The sequence below is a fragment of the Sinocyclocheilus grahami genome, unplaced genomic scaffold, assembly GCF_001515645.1.
Source record: "Sinocyclocheilus grahami isolate Dianchi unplaced genomic scaffold, SAMN03320097.WGS_v1.1 scaffold452.1, whole genome shotgun sequence".
Classification (NCBI taxonomy): domain Eukaryota; kingdom Metazoa; phylum Chordata; class Actinopteri; order Cypriniformes; family Cyprinidae; genus Sinocyclocheilus; species Sinocyclocheilus grahami.
The window spans coordinates 641,371-658,772 of NW_015505631.1; the positions used below are offsets into that span (position 1 = coordinate 641,371).

The 17,402-nt window shown below is 38.9% G+C and overlaps 2 protein-coding genes across 2 annotated transcripts in view; both read right to left on the bottom strand.

The window, feature by feature from the left end:
- Window positions 1–3,174: 3,174 nt before the first annotated feature.
- Window positions 3,175–6,190, bottom strand: LOC107552531 (protein FAM110B-like). Its single transcript, XM_016234430.1, has one exon. The coding sequence runs from the start codon at window positions 5,530–5,532 to the stop codon at window positions 4,249–4,251; it is 1,284 nt and encodes a 427-aa protein (XP_016089916.1). The 5' UTR covers window positions 5,533–6,190; the 3' UTR covers window positions 3,175–4,248.
- Window positions 6,191–7,834: 1,644 nt separating this feature from the next.
- The window catches only part of LOC107552532 (protein FAM110B-like), a 15,198-nt gene continuing 5,630 nt past the window's right edge, over window positions 7,835–17,402 (bottom strand). The window contains exon 2 of the mRNA XM_016234431.1: window positions 7,835–10,851. Within this exon, the coding sequence (XP_016089917.1) occupies window positions 8,909–10,192 (1,284 nt within the window). The 5' untranslated portion in view covers window positions 10,193–10,851 and the 3' untranslated portion in view covers window positions 7,835–8,908. The remainder of the gene's footprint in view (window positions 10,852–17,402) is intronic.

Genomic DNA, 17,402 nt, shown 5'->3' on the forward strand with positions numbered 1-17,402 from the left:
TGTGAATATCTGTTAAACTGTAATTTATTTCTGTGATGTGCAGCTGTATTTTCAGCATCATTCCTCCAGTCTTCAGTGTCACATGATCTTCAGAAATCAGTATAATATGCTGATTTGCTGCTCAAGAAACATTGCAGCTTGCCACACACAAACACACATATGACTTAATATGATTTCTGATTATTATACGTGTTGAAAATAGTTGTGCTGCTTCATATTTTTGTGGAAACTGTGATACATTTTAATTTTCAGGATTATTTGAACAGAAAGTTCAAAAGAACAGCATTTATTTGAAATAGAAATCATTTGTACCGTTATAAATTACTTTACTGTGACTTTTTAAAAGTAAGATTATTTCAGTTAAATTATTCTATAATTATTGTTAAAAATGATTAGATTATATAAATAGATTTATATATTTTTTTCATCACTCTTTCATGATTAAAAAGTTTAAAAGAACAGCCTGCATTTGAAATATAAATGTCTTTACTGACACTTTTGATCAATTTAATATGTCCTTGCAAAATAAAAATATTCATTTTATTTTCTGGACTTACAGTACACAATCTACTGGTGTATTTTTCCAAATAATATATATATATATATATATATATATATATATACATATAAAACTTTTATCTTCAGAATAGTTATCGCCATTTAAAAACTGAACCATCTCTGAAATAACCTTCCCTTATTTTCTGAACCAGTCCCTTCCAAACACCTGAATCCACTCTGGTATGTAATGTTATGACCACCCAATCAAATCCTGTTTGATGAAATCAAGTCCCGCCCTCCATTTTTCACATTGAATATCCTGTTTCACTTGGAAATACATTTCATTATGTAAGTAAAATTGGTTTAAAACTGTTTTTTTTCATGATTATGAGATGAACTGCTGCATTTGACTGAAGTGCTTTCCACGTTGTGTACATGCTTTCAGACTAACAGGCCTCACTGAGAAATGACGAGACAAGAAAATGGTAGGATTTCACTGCACTCAGACTTTCACCAGCAATCAGATGAGGAGCTGTTCACAATTATGTAGTTATTTTGCACAAACTTTATTTAGCAACTGAGTTGTGTGTTTTCTAACATCATTGAAGACTAGAAAGAAGTCTAAGACTGACTAGTGTGTAATCATCAGCTCTGCGCCGGCATGCAGCGCTCACTCAGTATTTTGATTTATAGAGTTACACAGCTGGACCGTGCAATCATTTTTATTTCCAGTGACATCATCTACAGGGTTTCCACACCTTCAACACTTACCTGGTTTGGAAAATATGACACCCCTGAGCAGTTAGCTGTGATTACATGGATAAGGATTTAAAAAATGTAAAAGTTTTCTAGAGAAAGAGAAATTAGCTATATTTTATATACAGTAGATAGACACTACTCAAAAGCTTGAGATAAGTATGATTTTTTTTTAAATGCTTTTCAAAGAAGTTTCTTCTGGTCACAGAGGCCAGATTTATTTGATTAAAATATACAGTAAAAACACTAATATTGTGAAATGTTATTAATTGTATTAAATTAATAATATTTCACAATATTATTAAATATTAACCTTATTAATTATTGTTATCCATTTAAAATAACTGTTTTCTATTGTAATATATTGTAAAATGAAATTTATGTTAAACTGTAATTTATTTCTGTGATGCGCAGCTGAATTTTCAGCATCATTACTCCAGTCTTCAGTGTCACATGATCTTCAGAAATCATTCTAATATGCTGATTTGCTGCTCAAGAAACATTTCTGATTATTATCAATGATGAAATCTATTATGCTGCTTTTTTGTGGAAAGATTTTTCTGGAAACTGACGCATTTGATTTATTCTTTGATGAATAGAAAGTTCAAAAGAACAGCATTTATTTGAATTATAATTTTTTTTGTAACATTATTAATGTCTTTACTGTCACTTTTATTCAATTTGATGCATCCATTCCGAATAACTTTCCAAACTTTTGAATTTATCCTGATTTCCACAAAAATATTAAGCAGCCCTTTTTTTGCATACAGCTATCTATGTGATATTGAAACAAAACACAAATGGATACAGTTGTTCAGAAATAGGATTTTATTAGGATATTCTCTGTAATATCTCTTTGGGTTGAAATCTAAATTCTTTATAGAAACATATACAGATGGACTGTAAACATGCAAGAGAGTGATTTCGGGTGCTCTGGAAGACTGAATGCATCTTGGATGTTGGGGATGAAAAAGTTTGAAAGAAAAGATCACAGTTCTTTCTCTGCAGGCCACAGTCTGACCTGTGCATGCCGTAGTGGACCTTTGCTTCATTTATCAGTGGTATCATAGAGATTGATTAATGCCTCCGACCAGGGGGGGGGGGGGGGTTTCATTACGACAAAGGAGAATCAGTGTCTGATTGATGCATTCAGACAGGAGGAGCTTTCAAAGGTCTCCTTCAATATAAAAACACATCAGCGTCTCCCACACTGGGAGTGTGTGTCCACCCGGCAGGTCTCTTGCGGTTACGTCTTCCTCTAATTTGCTAAACTCTGTACTTTTAAGAGTTAAACACAGAAACAGCTTGATCAAGTGTGTACTAAAGAATGCTCCGCCACAGGAACTGTCATTTGCGTTGAGGACAAATGTGCAAACAACCATAATTTATCATCACCGTTATCAAAGTAACACCCATAGATGCAGTTTACCAAACATGGGACTGAAATTGAGCAATCTGCATGCTTTAGTTATTGGTAAAAGACAGCTGGGGGCAAAATTGTTCCAAACCCAACCTTGTTGAAAAAAAACAGCATATGCTGGATAGGTATGTTTTGAAGCATGGCTGATGGTTCGAGCTGGTCATGAGCTGGTTTAAGCTGGTCCTGAGCAGGAGCTAGCAGCCATGCTTCAAAACATACCTAACCAGCATATGCTGTTTTTTCAAGTGAGCAGCTACCAACAGTATTGGTTTTTCAATGGCTGATTCTTAAAATTGTATATTTGGTCCCCTTCAGAAATTAATATTTGGATGCCGTTTTGCTGTTTAGAGCAAAATTACAATGCCTTGTACAATACAGAGTTTTGGCCAAAATGTATTTAGCACAACATGCATCCTTCATGAATAAGGCAATTCTAAAATGCACAGGGAAAATATATAATAAACAAGATGTCGATTATAAATATATTTTGTACTGGAAAAATATTAATAAAAAATATGCTATTTCACCTAATTTATTTTCCAAGTTATTAGCTTAGCAACATGCTATTGTCAAACTCTGTGAACATCATTCTCTCAAGGCGGCTCGATGGGGTTTGGAACTTATTGTACATCAGTATGCAGCACATTTCTTTGGCATAAGTTAATGAAACTCAAAATCAGGTTGTTTTAAGGCCCTACTTCTTTGCATGCACTCAGTGTTAAAAATTATGTTTCATAGCAGTATATATAGCTCTCGCTTTGTCTCTTTGTTTCTCCAATTCAGTGCATTAATATCCCCACAGGGGTCCTCTGTGTGTTTGTTCCAACGCCTGCGTTTAAGGAAAAAAGGCAACACACAAACTAAACTGGGACAGTTGGGAAATGAGGTAAACATGGTTCATTTAACACTCATGCATCGGTTTCCCAGCCCCAGAGAAAAGCTTAGTGGTTTTCAATGTAAAATTATTCATCAGATGACGCGTTCTTTAAGTTACGCTCAAAAAATAACACTCGCTTCTCAACAGAAGTAACAGGACGGACTCATGAATCTTTCTATTTACAGAGAACAGGAGATGACATCGCTAAAGATACATTATTATCGCCCCCTATACTCTACAGTGCACTAGTCTGACATTATTGAGTGCACTCATTCAATCCCCTAATGCACCGCAATAATGAGTGGATAGGCCGCTACAGAATAGCCATGCAATGTGAGAAATGCAGCAAATTAATTTCTGAGTCTTCCCAGAAGTTGGAGTCCACAGCCACATCCAATGTCCGAATTCACTCATTTGTTTTCATTCACTCCTTCGAGTGGACTACATTAGTAAACTAATGTTGGGAATAGTAAATGAGGGTATAGGGGGCGATTTCGACAAAGCCACAGTGTAGGTCGTGCAAGGAAGTGTCGGTTTGCAGCTTCATGTGTGACTTACACAAAATAACATAAATGTTATCGTACTGGCTGTGATAAGCCAAACAATCTCTTAAATACTCTCATGTAAAATAAATACAGCATAGTTTCCCAGATTGGAACACGGCTCCAGAAAGTCTTGGGTTTAGTTAGCGTGATAATCAAACAGTAGACTCTTTAGGACCCTCCTGTGCTGCGTTCCTGCAACCATAGAGCCACTTTATGACCCGTGCATTTCTCTCGATAATGGACACACCTGTAGGGATCTGCTCGGCAAGCTCCTCCTGGAAAAGCCCATCACCGGAGTGTCGGGAAAACTCGCTTGGCTCCGAGCCGCCGCCTCCAATGCTCCTCAGTAGCAGCGAGAGCGTGTCAACTGAACTGGCCCCAGTTAGAAAGTTCTCCGGTCCGAGCCTTTCCACCATATCCAGGTTCAATCCACAGTAGTCGAAGAAGCGTTCCTGCTCGGACATGGCTAGCGAGCAGCGTAGTCGCAATTCTGACTTGGAGCGTTTCAAATCGGATCGCATCTGAGGAATGACTGGCTTCCATGGGTCCATGTCGTTATTGTTGGGATTCCCCGTGCTGTTTCGTAAACTGTTGATCATGCAATTCTTTGATTGCTTCTCCTGAAAGCCAGTGTTGTCATTTTGCATCTGGGGCGTTGAGTGCTCTCGCTCGGATTTGCTCGATCGTCTAGTCTCGTTCCCACCTTCGACAGTGTCTTTGTCATTGGACCAAGACATTCGCGAATCCCCGTCTCGAGAGGAAGAAGCCTTCTCCTCATTTATCACCATTTTTTGAGCCTCGTTACCACCGCTCTTTTCGCGCATGGATCCCTGGAAGAGCCGTCGTACAAAGCTGTATCCCTTGACCTCTAAGTTGCCGCTGGCATTTTCACCACTGCTGCTGGGACTCTTGCACTCTTTCTTCTGTCTGTAAATGACCAGGGAGTCTGGACGCAGCATGCGCTTGCCATTGCTCCTGCGCATTATTGGAGCACTACGCGGGGCAACTAATGGAGCAATGGTTGGAGGTCTTGGAGAAGGTACGGGAGGCTTGTTTGCATTGTTGGTTTCCACTTCAGTTTCGTTCCGACAGTTCTCTTTCCTCGAATCGTCCTCATTTTCATCCCTGGAGAACAGCGGTGCAGTGAAAGGCGCCGTTTTATTTCGAGGCGGGAGAACAGGTGTTGAAGGAGTGGACACGGTGAAGTTGCGACGGGGCACCGGTGGAGGGGTTGCACAGGGCACTAACACGGGCTCCTGCTTTGTGTTGATGACCTGTTGACTCTTGACGTACTTTGCCTTGTCGGCTTCCAGACGCTCTACAGCACTGACGGAACGACCTCTGCTTCCAGCATCCATCTGCCTGCGCAGATAATCAGGCCCCTTGTTCAGGAGCCTCAGTGGAGAGGGTGAACCAATAGGAGTTAAGGGCTTCATTTTGGAGTTCTGGAAAAATGCATCCAAATAAAAAGGACAAAGCAACTGCCTCGCCCTACAAAGAGAAGGAAACTCTCTGGAGATGAAACCACCGGTCTGATGCTTCTTCGAGAGCTGACGTGTCTCGGAATATTGACGCTTTTAGGGATCCATTTATAGGACCCCTATGAACATAGATTTTTAGGCATTCGGAGAATCTGAGAGGTTTAAGCAACAGACCGGCTGTTGGGATTTGCAATACTTAGTCTCTTTACTGGGTGCTTTTGAAAAAGGGACAAATCGATATCTCCACGCAATATTTATACAGGCATTGGGATAAATGGGCAGGGCATGGGGAAATCCTTTTTACGCAATCCTCAAATCCCAAATGAGATGTTCTCTTCACCACAGAGCATCAGAAATAGCTGCCAGTGCCCTTTTTCCTCCTTGTTTCATCCCTTTTAACTTCCTTTCTTCTGTTGAACGTTTCAGAGAAGGTCGTCTTGGGGGAAGAGAGCTAATGAGCTCGATTATTAGCTTTTTGATAGCCGTCTAAGGTCTCTGGGTTAGGCTCCTATTGTTCTGCGGTGTTATGGTTGAGTTGACCCATACAGCTGGCACCGGGCACTTCAGAGTTTGATAGACAGAGGTCCTGTCCTTCTCCTTCTATACCTGGAGCCCTGTGGAAACAAAAACGGTAGAGACACAGTTAAGTCTTTTCAGCATTTCTCAAGGGAGATCCAATCTCCCAAAGCGTAGGCCATATGGCAGTGTGAACAGAAGTCCCTGTAGCTTTTTGTGAGCCGATGGAGTTGGCAGAAATTCATGTCTGGGGTCATTGGCAGTGCCATTAGCTTATGCATGGATTGAGTTGACTTCACAGTGCTCGCCTATTGAACTAGTCCTAAATAACAGTTCACTCGTACCAATGTGCTGTCCTACACAAATTTAGTGGGGGGTTTTTAGCTTTGAATGAATATGCATAATACATGACATACACTGTGAAGTCTGGATTGAATGTTGCAAATGGAATTTTGCCCATTTACCCTCAGATGCATTTAGAAAGTCTATTAAGGGAAACTGTGACCATGTGCATTCAGACTGGAGAGGTAATGGCCTTCACCATCAGCATTAGTTTAACCCACATGCCACATTTGCATTCCTTGAGGGCTTTGCTAAATAATGCATGACTGCATGCATATTTTAGAGACCCCAAAATCAGCTTATAAAAAACATTTCCTTTAGGACTTAGGACCATTTAATGCATTTAATTTTTAACAAACTGCAGTGGCTTTTACAACTCTGTATGGTTTTAGTACATTTAGTACAACAGCACTAACAACTCAAAGAATATGATTACAAAGCAAGAATTCTAGCTTAAAACAATTTTGCCTGCATGGTTGATTCTGAAAGGAAAGACATTCGAAACATGACGCATCATAGTGCTATTTTCGTACTCCAGTGGGGATCAGAGAGATGGATTAGCCCCCCCGCGCGGGGGGGGGGGGGGGTTTCATTACGACAAAGGAGAATCAGTGTCTGATTGATGCATTCAGACAGGAGGAGCTTTCAAAGGTCTCCTTCAATATAAAAACACATCAGCGTCTCCCACACTGGGAGTGTGTGTCCACCCGGCAGGTCTCTTGCGGTTACGTCTTCCTCTAATTTGCTAAACTCTGTACTTTTAAGAGTTAAACACAGAAACAGCTTGATCAAGTGTGTACTAAAGAATGCTCCGCCACAGGAACTGTCATTTGCGTTGAGGACAAATGTGCAAACAACCATAATTTATCATCACCGTTATCAAAGTAACACCCATAGATGCAGTTTACCAAACATGGGACTGAAATTGAGCAATCTGCATGCTTTAGTTATTGGTAAAAGACAGCTGGGGGCAAAATTGTTCCAAACCCAACCTTGTTGAAAAAAAACAGCATATGCTGGATAGGTATGTTTTGAAGCATGGCTGATGGTTCGAGCTGGTCATGAGCTGGTTTAAGCTGGTCCTGAGCAGGAGCTAGCAGCCATGCTTCAAAACATACCTAACCAGCATATGCTGTTTTTTCAAGTGAGCAGCTACCAACAGTATTGGTTTTTCAATGGCTGATTCTTAAAATTGTATATTTGGTCCCCTTCAGAAATTAATATTTGGATGCCGTTTTGCTGTTTAGAGCAAAATTACAATGCCTTGTACAATACAGAGTTTTGGCCAAAATGTATTTAGCACAACATGCATCCTTCATGAATAAGGCAATTCTAAAATGCACAGGGAAAATATATAATAAACAAGATGTCGATTATAAATATATTTTGTACTGGAAAAATATTAATAAAAAATATGCTATTTCACCTAATTTATTTTCCAAGTTATTAGCTTAGCAACATGCTATTGTCAAACTCTGTGAACATCATTCTCTCAAGGCGGCTCGATGGGGTTTGGAACTTATTGTACATCAGTATGCAGCACATTTCTTTGGCATAAGTTAATGAAACTCAAAATCAGGTTGTTTTAAGGCCCTACTTCTTTGCATGCACTCAGTGTTAAAAATTATGTTTCATAGCAGTATATATAGCTCTCGCTTTGTCTCTTTGTTTCTCCAATTCAGTGCATTAATATCCCCACAGGGGTCCTCTGTGTGTTTGTTCCAACGCCTGCGTTTAAGGAAAAAAGGCAACACACAAACTAAACTGGGACAGTTGGGAAATGAGGTAAACATGGTTCATTTAACACTCATGCATCGGTTTCCCAGCCCCAGAGAAAAGCTTAGTGGTTTTCAATGTAAAATTATTCATCAGATGACGCGTTCTTTAAGTTACGCTCAAAAAATAACACTCGCTTCTCAACAGAAGTAACAGGACGGACTCATGAATCTTTCTATTTACAGAGAACAGGAGATGACATCGCTAAAGATACATTATTATCGCCCCCTATACTCTACAGTGCACTAGTCTGACATTATTGAGTGCACTCATTCAATCCCCTAATGCACCGCAATAATGAGTGGATAGGCCGCTACAGAATAGCCATGCAATGTGAGAAATGCAGCAAATTAATTTCTGAGTCTTCCCAGAAGTTGGAGTCCACAGCCACATCCAATGTCCGAATTCACTCATTTGTTTTCATTCACTCCTTCGAGTGGACTACATTAGTAAACTAATGTTGGGAATAGTAAATGAGGGTATAGGGGGCGATTTCGACAAAGCCACAGTGTAGGTCGTGCAAGGAAGTGTCGGTTTGCAGCTTCATGTGTGACTTACACAAAATAACATAAATGTTATCGTACTGGCTGTGATAAGCCAAACAATCTCTTAAATACTCTCATGTAAAATAAATACAGCATAGTTTCCCAGATTGGAACACGGCTCCAGAAAGTCTTGGGTTTAGTTAGCGTGATAATCAAACAGTAGACTCTTTAGGACCCTCCTGTGCTGCGTTCCTGCAACCATAGAGCCACTTTATGACCCGTGCATTTCTCTCGATAATGGACACACCTGTAGGGATCTGCTCGGCAAGCTCCTCCTGGAAAAGCCCATCACCGGAGTGTCGGGAAAACTCGCTTGGCTCCGAGCCGCCGCCTCCAATGCTCCTCAGTAGCAGCGAGAGCGTGTCAACTGAACTGGCCCCAGTTAGAAAGTTCTCCGGTCCGAGCCTTTCCACCATATCCAGGTTCAATCCACAGTAGTCGAAGAAGCGTTCCTGCTCGGACATGGCTAGCGAGCAGCGTAGTCGCAATTCTGACTTGGAGCGTTTCAAATCGGATCGCATCTGAGGAATGACTGGCTTCCATGGGTCCATGTCGTTATTGTTGGGATTCCCCGTGCTGTTTCGTAAACTGTTGATCATGCAATTCTTTGATTGCTTCTCCTGAAAGCCAGTGTTGTCATTTTGCATCTGGGGCGTTGAGTGCTCTCGCTCGGATTTGCTCGATCGTCTAGTCTCGTTCCCACCTTCGACAGTGTCTTTGTCATTGGACCAAGACATTCGCGAATCCCCGTCTCGAGAGGAAGAAGCCTTCTCCTCATTTATCACCATTTTTTGAGCCTCGTTACCACCGCTCTTTTCGCGCATGGATCCCTGGAAGAGCCGTCGTACAAAGCTGTATCCCTTGACCTCTAAGTTGCCGCTGGCATTTTCACCACTGCTGCTGGGACTCTTGCACTCTTTCTTCTGTCTGTAAATGACCAGGGAGTCTGGACGCAGCATGCGCTTGCCATTGCTCCTGCGCATTATTGGAGCACTACGCGGGGCAACTAATGGAGCAATGGTTGGAGGTCTTGGAGAAGGTACGGGAGGCTTGTTTGCATTGTTGGTTTCCACTTCAGTTTCGTTCCGACAGTTCTCTTTCCTCGAATCGTCCTCATTTTCATCCCTGGAGAACAGCGGTGCAGTGAAAGGCGCCGTTTTATTTCGAGGCGGGAGAACAGGTGTTGAAGGAGTGGACACGGTGAAGTTGCGACGGGGCACCGGTGGAGGGGTTGCACAGGGCACTAACACGGGCTCCTGCTTTGTGTTGATGACCTGTTGACTCTTGACGTACTTTGCCTTGTCGGCTTCCAGACGCTCTACAGCACTGACGGAACGACCTCTGCTTCCAGCATCCATCTGCCTGCGCAGATAATCAGGCCCCTTGTTCAGGAGCCTCAGTGGAGAGGGTGAACCAATAGGAGTTAAGGGCTTCATTTTGGAGTTCTGGAAAAATGCATCCAAATAAAAAGGACAAAGCAACTGCCTCGCCCTACAAAGAGAAGGAAACTCTCTGGAGATGAAACCACCGGTCTGATGCTTCTTCGAGAGCTGACGTGTCTCGGAATATTGACGCTTTTAGGGATCCATTTATAGGACCCCTATGAACATAGATTTTTAGGCATTCGGAGAATCTGAGAGGTTTAAGCAACAGACCGGCTGTTGGGATTTGCAATACTTAGTCTCTTTACTGGGTGCTTTTGAAAAAGGGACAAATCGATATCTCCACGCAATATTTATACAGGCATTGGGATAAATGGGCAGGGCATGGGGAAATCCTTTTTACGCAATCCTCAAATCCCAAATGAGATGTTCTCTTCACCACAGAGCATCAGAAATAGCTGCCAGTGCCCTTTTTCCTCCTTGTTTCATCCCTTTTAACTTCCTTTCTTCTGTTGAACGTTTCAGAGAAGGTCGTCTTGGGGGAAGAGAGCTAATGAGCTCGATTATTAGCTTTTTGATAGCCGTCTAAGGTCTCTGGGTTAGGCTCCTATTGTTCTGCGGTGTTATGGTTGAGTTGACCCATACAGCTGGCACCGGGCACTTCAGAGTTTGATAGACAGAGGTCCTGTCCTTCTCCTTCTATACCTGGAGCCCTGTGGAAACAAAAACGGTAGAGACACAGTTAAGTCTTTTCAGCATTTCTCAAGGGAGATCCAATCTCCCAAAGCGTAGGCCATATGGCAGTGTGAACAGAAGTCCCTGTAGCTTTTTGTGAGCCGATGGAGTTGGCAGAAATTCATGTCTGGGGTCATTGGCAGTGCCATTAGCTTATGCATGGATTGAGTTGACTTCACAGTGCTCGCCTATTGAACTAGTCCTAAATAACAGTTCACTCGTACCAATGTGCTGTCCTACACAAATTTAGTGGGGGGTTTTTAGCTTTGAATGAATATGCATAATACATGACATACACTGTGAAGTCTGGATTGAATGTTGCAAATGGAATTTTGCCCATTTACCCTCAGATGCATTTAGAAAGTCTATTAAGGGAAACTGTGACCATGTGCATTCAGACTGGAGAGGTAATGGCCTTCACCATCAGCATTAGTTTAACCCACATGCCACATTTGCATTCCTTGAGGGCTTTGCTAAATAATGCATGACTGCATGCATATTTTAGAGACCCCAAAATCAGCTTATAAAAAACATTTCCTTTAGGACTTAGGACCATTTAATGCATTTAATTTTTAACAAACTGCAGTGGCTTTTACAACTCTGTATGGTTTTAGTACATTTAGTACAACAGCACTAACAACTCAAAGAATATGATTACAAAGCAAGAATTCTAGCTTAAAACAATTTTGCCTGCATGGTTGATTCTGAAAGGAAAGACATTCGAAACATGACGCATCATAGTGCTATTTTCGTACTCCCTTGCAGGAACAAAAGACAACACACAGCATTTTCAAGTGAATATGTCCCTGTGACCTAGTAAATGGGAATAACTGCAGAACTGTGGTTTGTTTGCCAGTTTCACTATGAAGAGCAGCCGTTTACTGCGACTAAAAACAGGTGTGTGCTGCTAAATCGCAAGCTCTATTTTTCTCAATAGTCAGACTAAATCAACTACAAAGAGAAATCTGAAGGAGAAAAAAATCCCTAACATAAAAGAGACTCCATGCACTTATTTAAGATGACTTTCTACCGTACAACTACAGCACCTCTCATGTACCTCGACCCCCTCTGAAGCCCTTCGCTATAAATCCAGTCAAAAGGGGAACTGCAACATTTTCCAGATGTCAGACAGTCCGGGAAAAGCAGCGATTGTTTGGCAAAGAATTCTGAACAGGTGTTGAGCATGAGATGGATCTGAATTTAGGGCCTTTCAGAAAGAAGTGAGCAACAGGGGGTCCTAACTCAGAAAACACCACTTGTTTAGCCAGTTGGGCTAAGCAATTCAGCTAAAAGAGTCTTTAATTTTTCAGCCTTTTGGTTTGACTTTGATGATATTCAAAATATACATTTGCTCTTAGATGAACCACCAGCCAAATAGACTCAAAATGTGTTCTACTTCTAAAAAAAACTTCTAAAGGCAGAACCATTAAAAAAAAAAAATTCATTTATGCAATGCATAACAGCAAACAAATATTTACCATCCTATATTTTTACTAAAACATTATAATACATTTTTAAAAAGCCTTGTAGGGTCAACCGTAAACATGTTTGAGTGATATTTTAGTAATGCAAATGAATCACTGAATCAAAGTTTTGAATCGATTCATTAAAACAGATATTTTTTACCGACTCGTGGCAATAAATCAAATTAACTCTAACACTTTTCTTGCTATTTAAATCAGAGAAACTATTAAAACACACTCATGCAAGTTACAAGAGATTGTGAGATACATTGCGAATATTACATTTATTTCCCAGCTCTATTAGCTAGTATCTACCACAATTGCACATTACCATTATCATCAGGTTAACATGCTAATGTAATCGAAATATGGTGCACAAACTATGACACAGTGGTATGTTTCACAATTAGCACACATTATTATTAGCCTTGTCTACATCACTATGCGCTCAAGGCTATTATTGGCTTGCAAATGCATTAGCTCACTAATATAGATCTTTCCAAATCAGTGTAAAAGCTATCTGAATGCTGGATCACCGTGTTTAGGACAGAGATAGGGCTAATAATAGCCAAGCAGAGGCTTGAATCAGAGATTTACTGGCTGATAGAATAAAACGAACTCCCCCAAATCAGAGTGTGATTGTGATTTGATTCAGTCTGAATCGGTTCAATTGATTCATTCAAAATAATCACATCAATGAACTTATTTGTTTGTGAACTGGACATTTAATAAGCAAGCTCATAACTCATCTAAAATATAAAGTCTGACACTACACTAAAAAATATGGAAATAAATCAAGTTGTAGGATATTGAACATTTTAAGAGAAAGTGAAACGTTTCTGTTCAGCACTGATCTACAGTAGGTCAGAACATTACAGTTCCATGTTTCATCACCGTACAGTTACTTCACAAGTTCACAGCAAAACCCAGAGCATTTGCTCTTTTACAGTGGGCTGCATTACTCTCATTGGCTCTAAAGAGGCAAATTAGTGACATGAATCTCTGTCGGTGCTCCTCTCTCTTTTGAGGGCTGAACTGCACCGTAATAGCAGCGGCTCTTGATGGCTTGTAATTAACCCCTGCTAATCCAGCCTCCTCTCATCTCACTGGCTTTCATGCTGCTATTTCTTTGCGTCTCAGTGAAGTTGGTGGGCAGACCGTCTGCCTGCAGGGGAGGCCAAAACAGCCATCCAACAAGGTCAATGAGAAAACAGATGTTTTCTGTCAAGCTGCATCTAAAGCCATGATCTGCTGAAGACTTCACGCAAAGTAGCAACACGACCAAAAAAAGACAGTCTTAATCCATTCTACTAATTATAAAGGCCTCATTTATGGTTGAATATCCTGAAATATGTTCGATTATGGCAGGGAAAGGATTTAAAAACTGCGCACAAGGTTTAAAGTCGCAGCATATGTTATTCCGTACAGTTTTGTGTAACATTTATCGCAACACCAAACCTTAAATGATGTTCATGATACAGCTGCTGGATTAAAAATAATTCCATCCATGGCTCCGATTTTGAAACATCATGCATTTATTGAACTTTAAATAGATCTTCTTTTTAACAGTGGATTTCCTTGAAATGAAAAAAAGAGATTTAAAAAAAAAAAAAAATTAAATAACATTAATTAAACTAGATTTAAAAAAGAATTTAAATGATTTAATTGTAAACAATCTAAATATTATAATTTAAATAATTTAATCAATATGAATTAATAATACAAAATAATAATAATAAAGAAGAACTTATTTTAGTAATATTTTAATAACTTATTAGAACTTATTAATAACTTATTATTTAATAATTTATTAGATCAACAATATCTTGATTTCACACTTGTTGGAAGTCAAAATTGTTATTGAAAATAACCCCTAGTTTATGAAACATTATCCTTCTGTAATCTAATGAATTTCAGGATATTTAATGGAAAAATATATAGGCCAAGGCTTTTTTTTCGGCATAAAAAGTTTTATGAAGACCAATATTTTTTCCTTAGGAATAAATATTATAATTGTATTAATATTTTTATATTTTATTTCAAAGAGCAAAATGCTTCACTGCTTGTTTTAGACAACAACAACAACAACAACAATACTATGCAAAACTATTTACTTAAAAAAAATACATTTTTAGAAAATATCAAAATTAATTTTAATTCAGGATTTTTTTTATTCCAAATATTCCATTACATTTTAATGTTTTGGAATAATGCAATAGTTCCAGACAATAAAACATATTATTTATAGTCCGTGCCATACATTTAAACGGAAAGTTATTGCATCCAGTTGATAAAACTTTAATGCTTATGATTAAAAGCACCCACAAACAAAGCAGAATGTGTGTGTCCCACCCAGTCTGAGCAGCCCAGATACATAAAGTCCCATATTGGACTCAAAAATAAAACTACAAAAGGCTCAGGACGTCCATCACAGATCAGCTCCTGCATTATTTATCGGCGCAGACAATAGAGGCCTCTGGCTGTGGAGATAAGAGGCTGGACTCAATGCTGCAGCTCATTAGGAAGAAAAACAGAGAGAAAGAAAACACGTGACAATAAAACTCAACAGACACAAACACTCTAGCCACACAAAGGCAGAGGTAGCATAGATCTCTTGAGCATAGAGAGCTCCTGAGTGCCATTATGTAGTTGATGTATGACGGGCGGGGGCTGGACGGGCGTAGAAGGGTCACAAGGGACCTCTTTAAAACAGGACAGACCCCCCCAAACCCTCTCAAAATTATGAGGTGGACACTTAACTGACCCGATGGGTGTCTATTGTCATTCAAACGTGACAAATGTGAGCCGGAGACTTTGGTGACTGGATAGGCGTCCACTGTAGACGGCTTTCATGGGCTTGTCAAATGGGCACCGTTTACACCTGGTATTAATAACATCGCTGATCTGATCACAGTCAGTCAGTGATGATGGATGCAGGTGTAAACGGGGTCTGGAATGTTTGTGATTCAATTACTTAAAGCAAATTCGCAGGTTGTCAGAAATGCATGCGGTCAGGTCTGTTTCAGAAAGCAATCAGGAACATATTTCATATGGAAAGCCAAAGAATTAAAACAAGAAATTATATATTGTGCAAAAAGAAAATGAGGGCAAAAAGTTTATATTATAATTATGCTGTGCAAAAATTGACCAAAAAACTTCTGAAAAGCTATTTTGAAAACTGAAGTTGGTTGAGCACCTACTTTTTACATTTTCATAAAAAAAATAAACAATTCCCCTTCAAAGTTTTCATTATTGGAATAAACAAAATAAAAATAATAACCATTTTATTACTGTAAATTGAATTGAAAGTTCATTTGTAGTTCAACTGTAACAATATGTGTATCTGTTGCCTTAAATTTAATTGGTTGATTTTAATAAAAAAATGTCCATACATATTATTATTTTATATAATTATTTAGAATTGACATAAAATAAAATAAATCATTACTATACTAAAATTGTATTTATTTATGCTTTTTATGTGACATTCACCAGATCACATCACATTTCTAATAAATCTAGCATTGTATACTATGAATATCATTGAGTCTGTGTGAATAAACGTAAATTTGTGGTTAAAATGCAAATGTGTCCTAAAAAACCACAACCAAAGACTGTCTAATGACCTTACATTAACCACTGAGCTAAAACTCATCTTTAAATCCATATTCTCACTTTATTATACTATAAGAGCCATAAAAGCCTGATGTATCAAATATAATACAAAACACATATGCATTTTTTTTGTAAAGATTTGATTTAGATTTTGTCTAAAGGTCCAAGCAACTGCTCCGTTTCAAAAAAATAGATTTGTCCGCCTGTTTTTCCATTTATATCAGGCTTTACAGGGTTAAGATGTTGTGTTAAGGCGTTCACACATCACATCAGTGGACTTTACCCTACTTTTCCATTAGTTACGTCATTAACTCCCTTGGTTCATTTTTTTTTTTTACGCTGCAGAGGCCTGATAAAGGAGCTATAAATTTCACCAGTGTAAAACAAAATATCCTCTTATGAATGTGGACCTGGCCTCTCCATCTAATCCATGCATGAGAGCTGGACCCCATCCATGGCTCGGAGCCGGAAAGTTCAGACAGGAAGAGAAGGAGTTGCCTTGAGAAGTGCTAAAGGTTGTGCACGTCTATTATAGTGAAGGAAAAACACAAAGGGGCATGGAAACGTCTTGCTTTTCCTGAGTCAAATGCAAAGGTTTTGTGCGTGCAATGACAGGAAAGGTGAGGTGACCGGAATGAGGTTTAGAAAAACTGCTCCTGAGGACTAATGCATACGTGGGTCAAAGATGTTAATATGTCCGCATCAAAATAAATTTACAAAAGTGATTATATGTCCATAGAAATACTTTTAAGGTTTCAAATAAGTCTTCGGAGAATAACATGTTACAATTTGGTTGAAATAACACAATATTTATGTAAACATTCAAACAACATGCTTATTCTGACCTGTACATATTAAAATATATAAAAGAATAAGGGAGCATATTAAATTTGATTGTGTTTTAAATGAGTAAAAATTCTTACTGACAAATGGGCAAAACCTAGGATAGTGGCAAATTTTAAAAATGTAAAATTACAACTAATTAGTATTTGGGGTGAAAGTAATTAGTCTTTTAATATGTCATAAATTGATTTTTGTTGTAAATATGCCTGACAAGATTGTTAAATCAGGGGAAAATGTATGATATTTAGTTTTTGCTCAGAAAAACAAAAACAATATTGCAATTACGGTCAATTAAACTGAATTTTTTTTAAACAACAATTTAAAGCAGTATTACACTTTTTGTTTTTATGCTTAAACCCTTTTTCGTCTTTGACCCATGTGCATGTGAATATCTATTTGATATACATATATCTAGTCTATGCATGTTCATATTTTTGCCTACGCAGTTTGTGGCTAGAATAAGCTTTGACATTATGCTGTAAAAACTAACTTTGTCTTAAAGGGGTCATATGATGTTGCTAAAAAGAACATTATTTTGTGTATTTGGTGTAATGAAATGTGTTTATGCGGTTTAAGGTTCAAAAAACACATTATTTTCCACATACTGT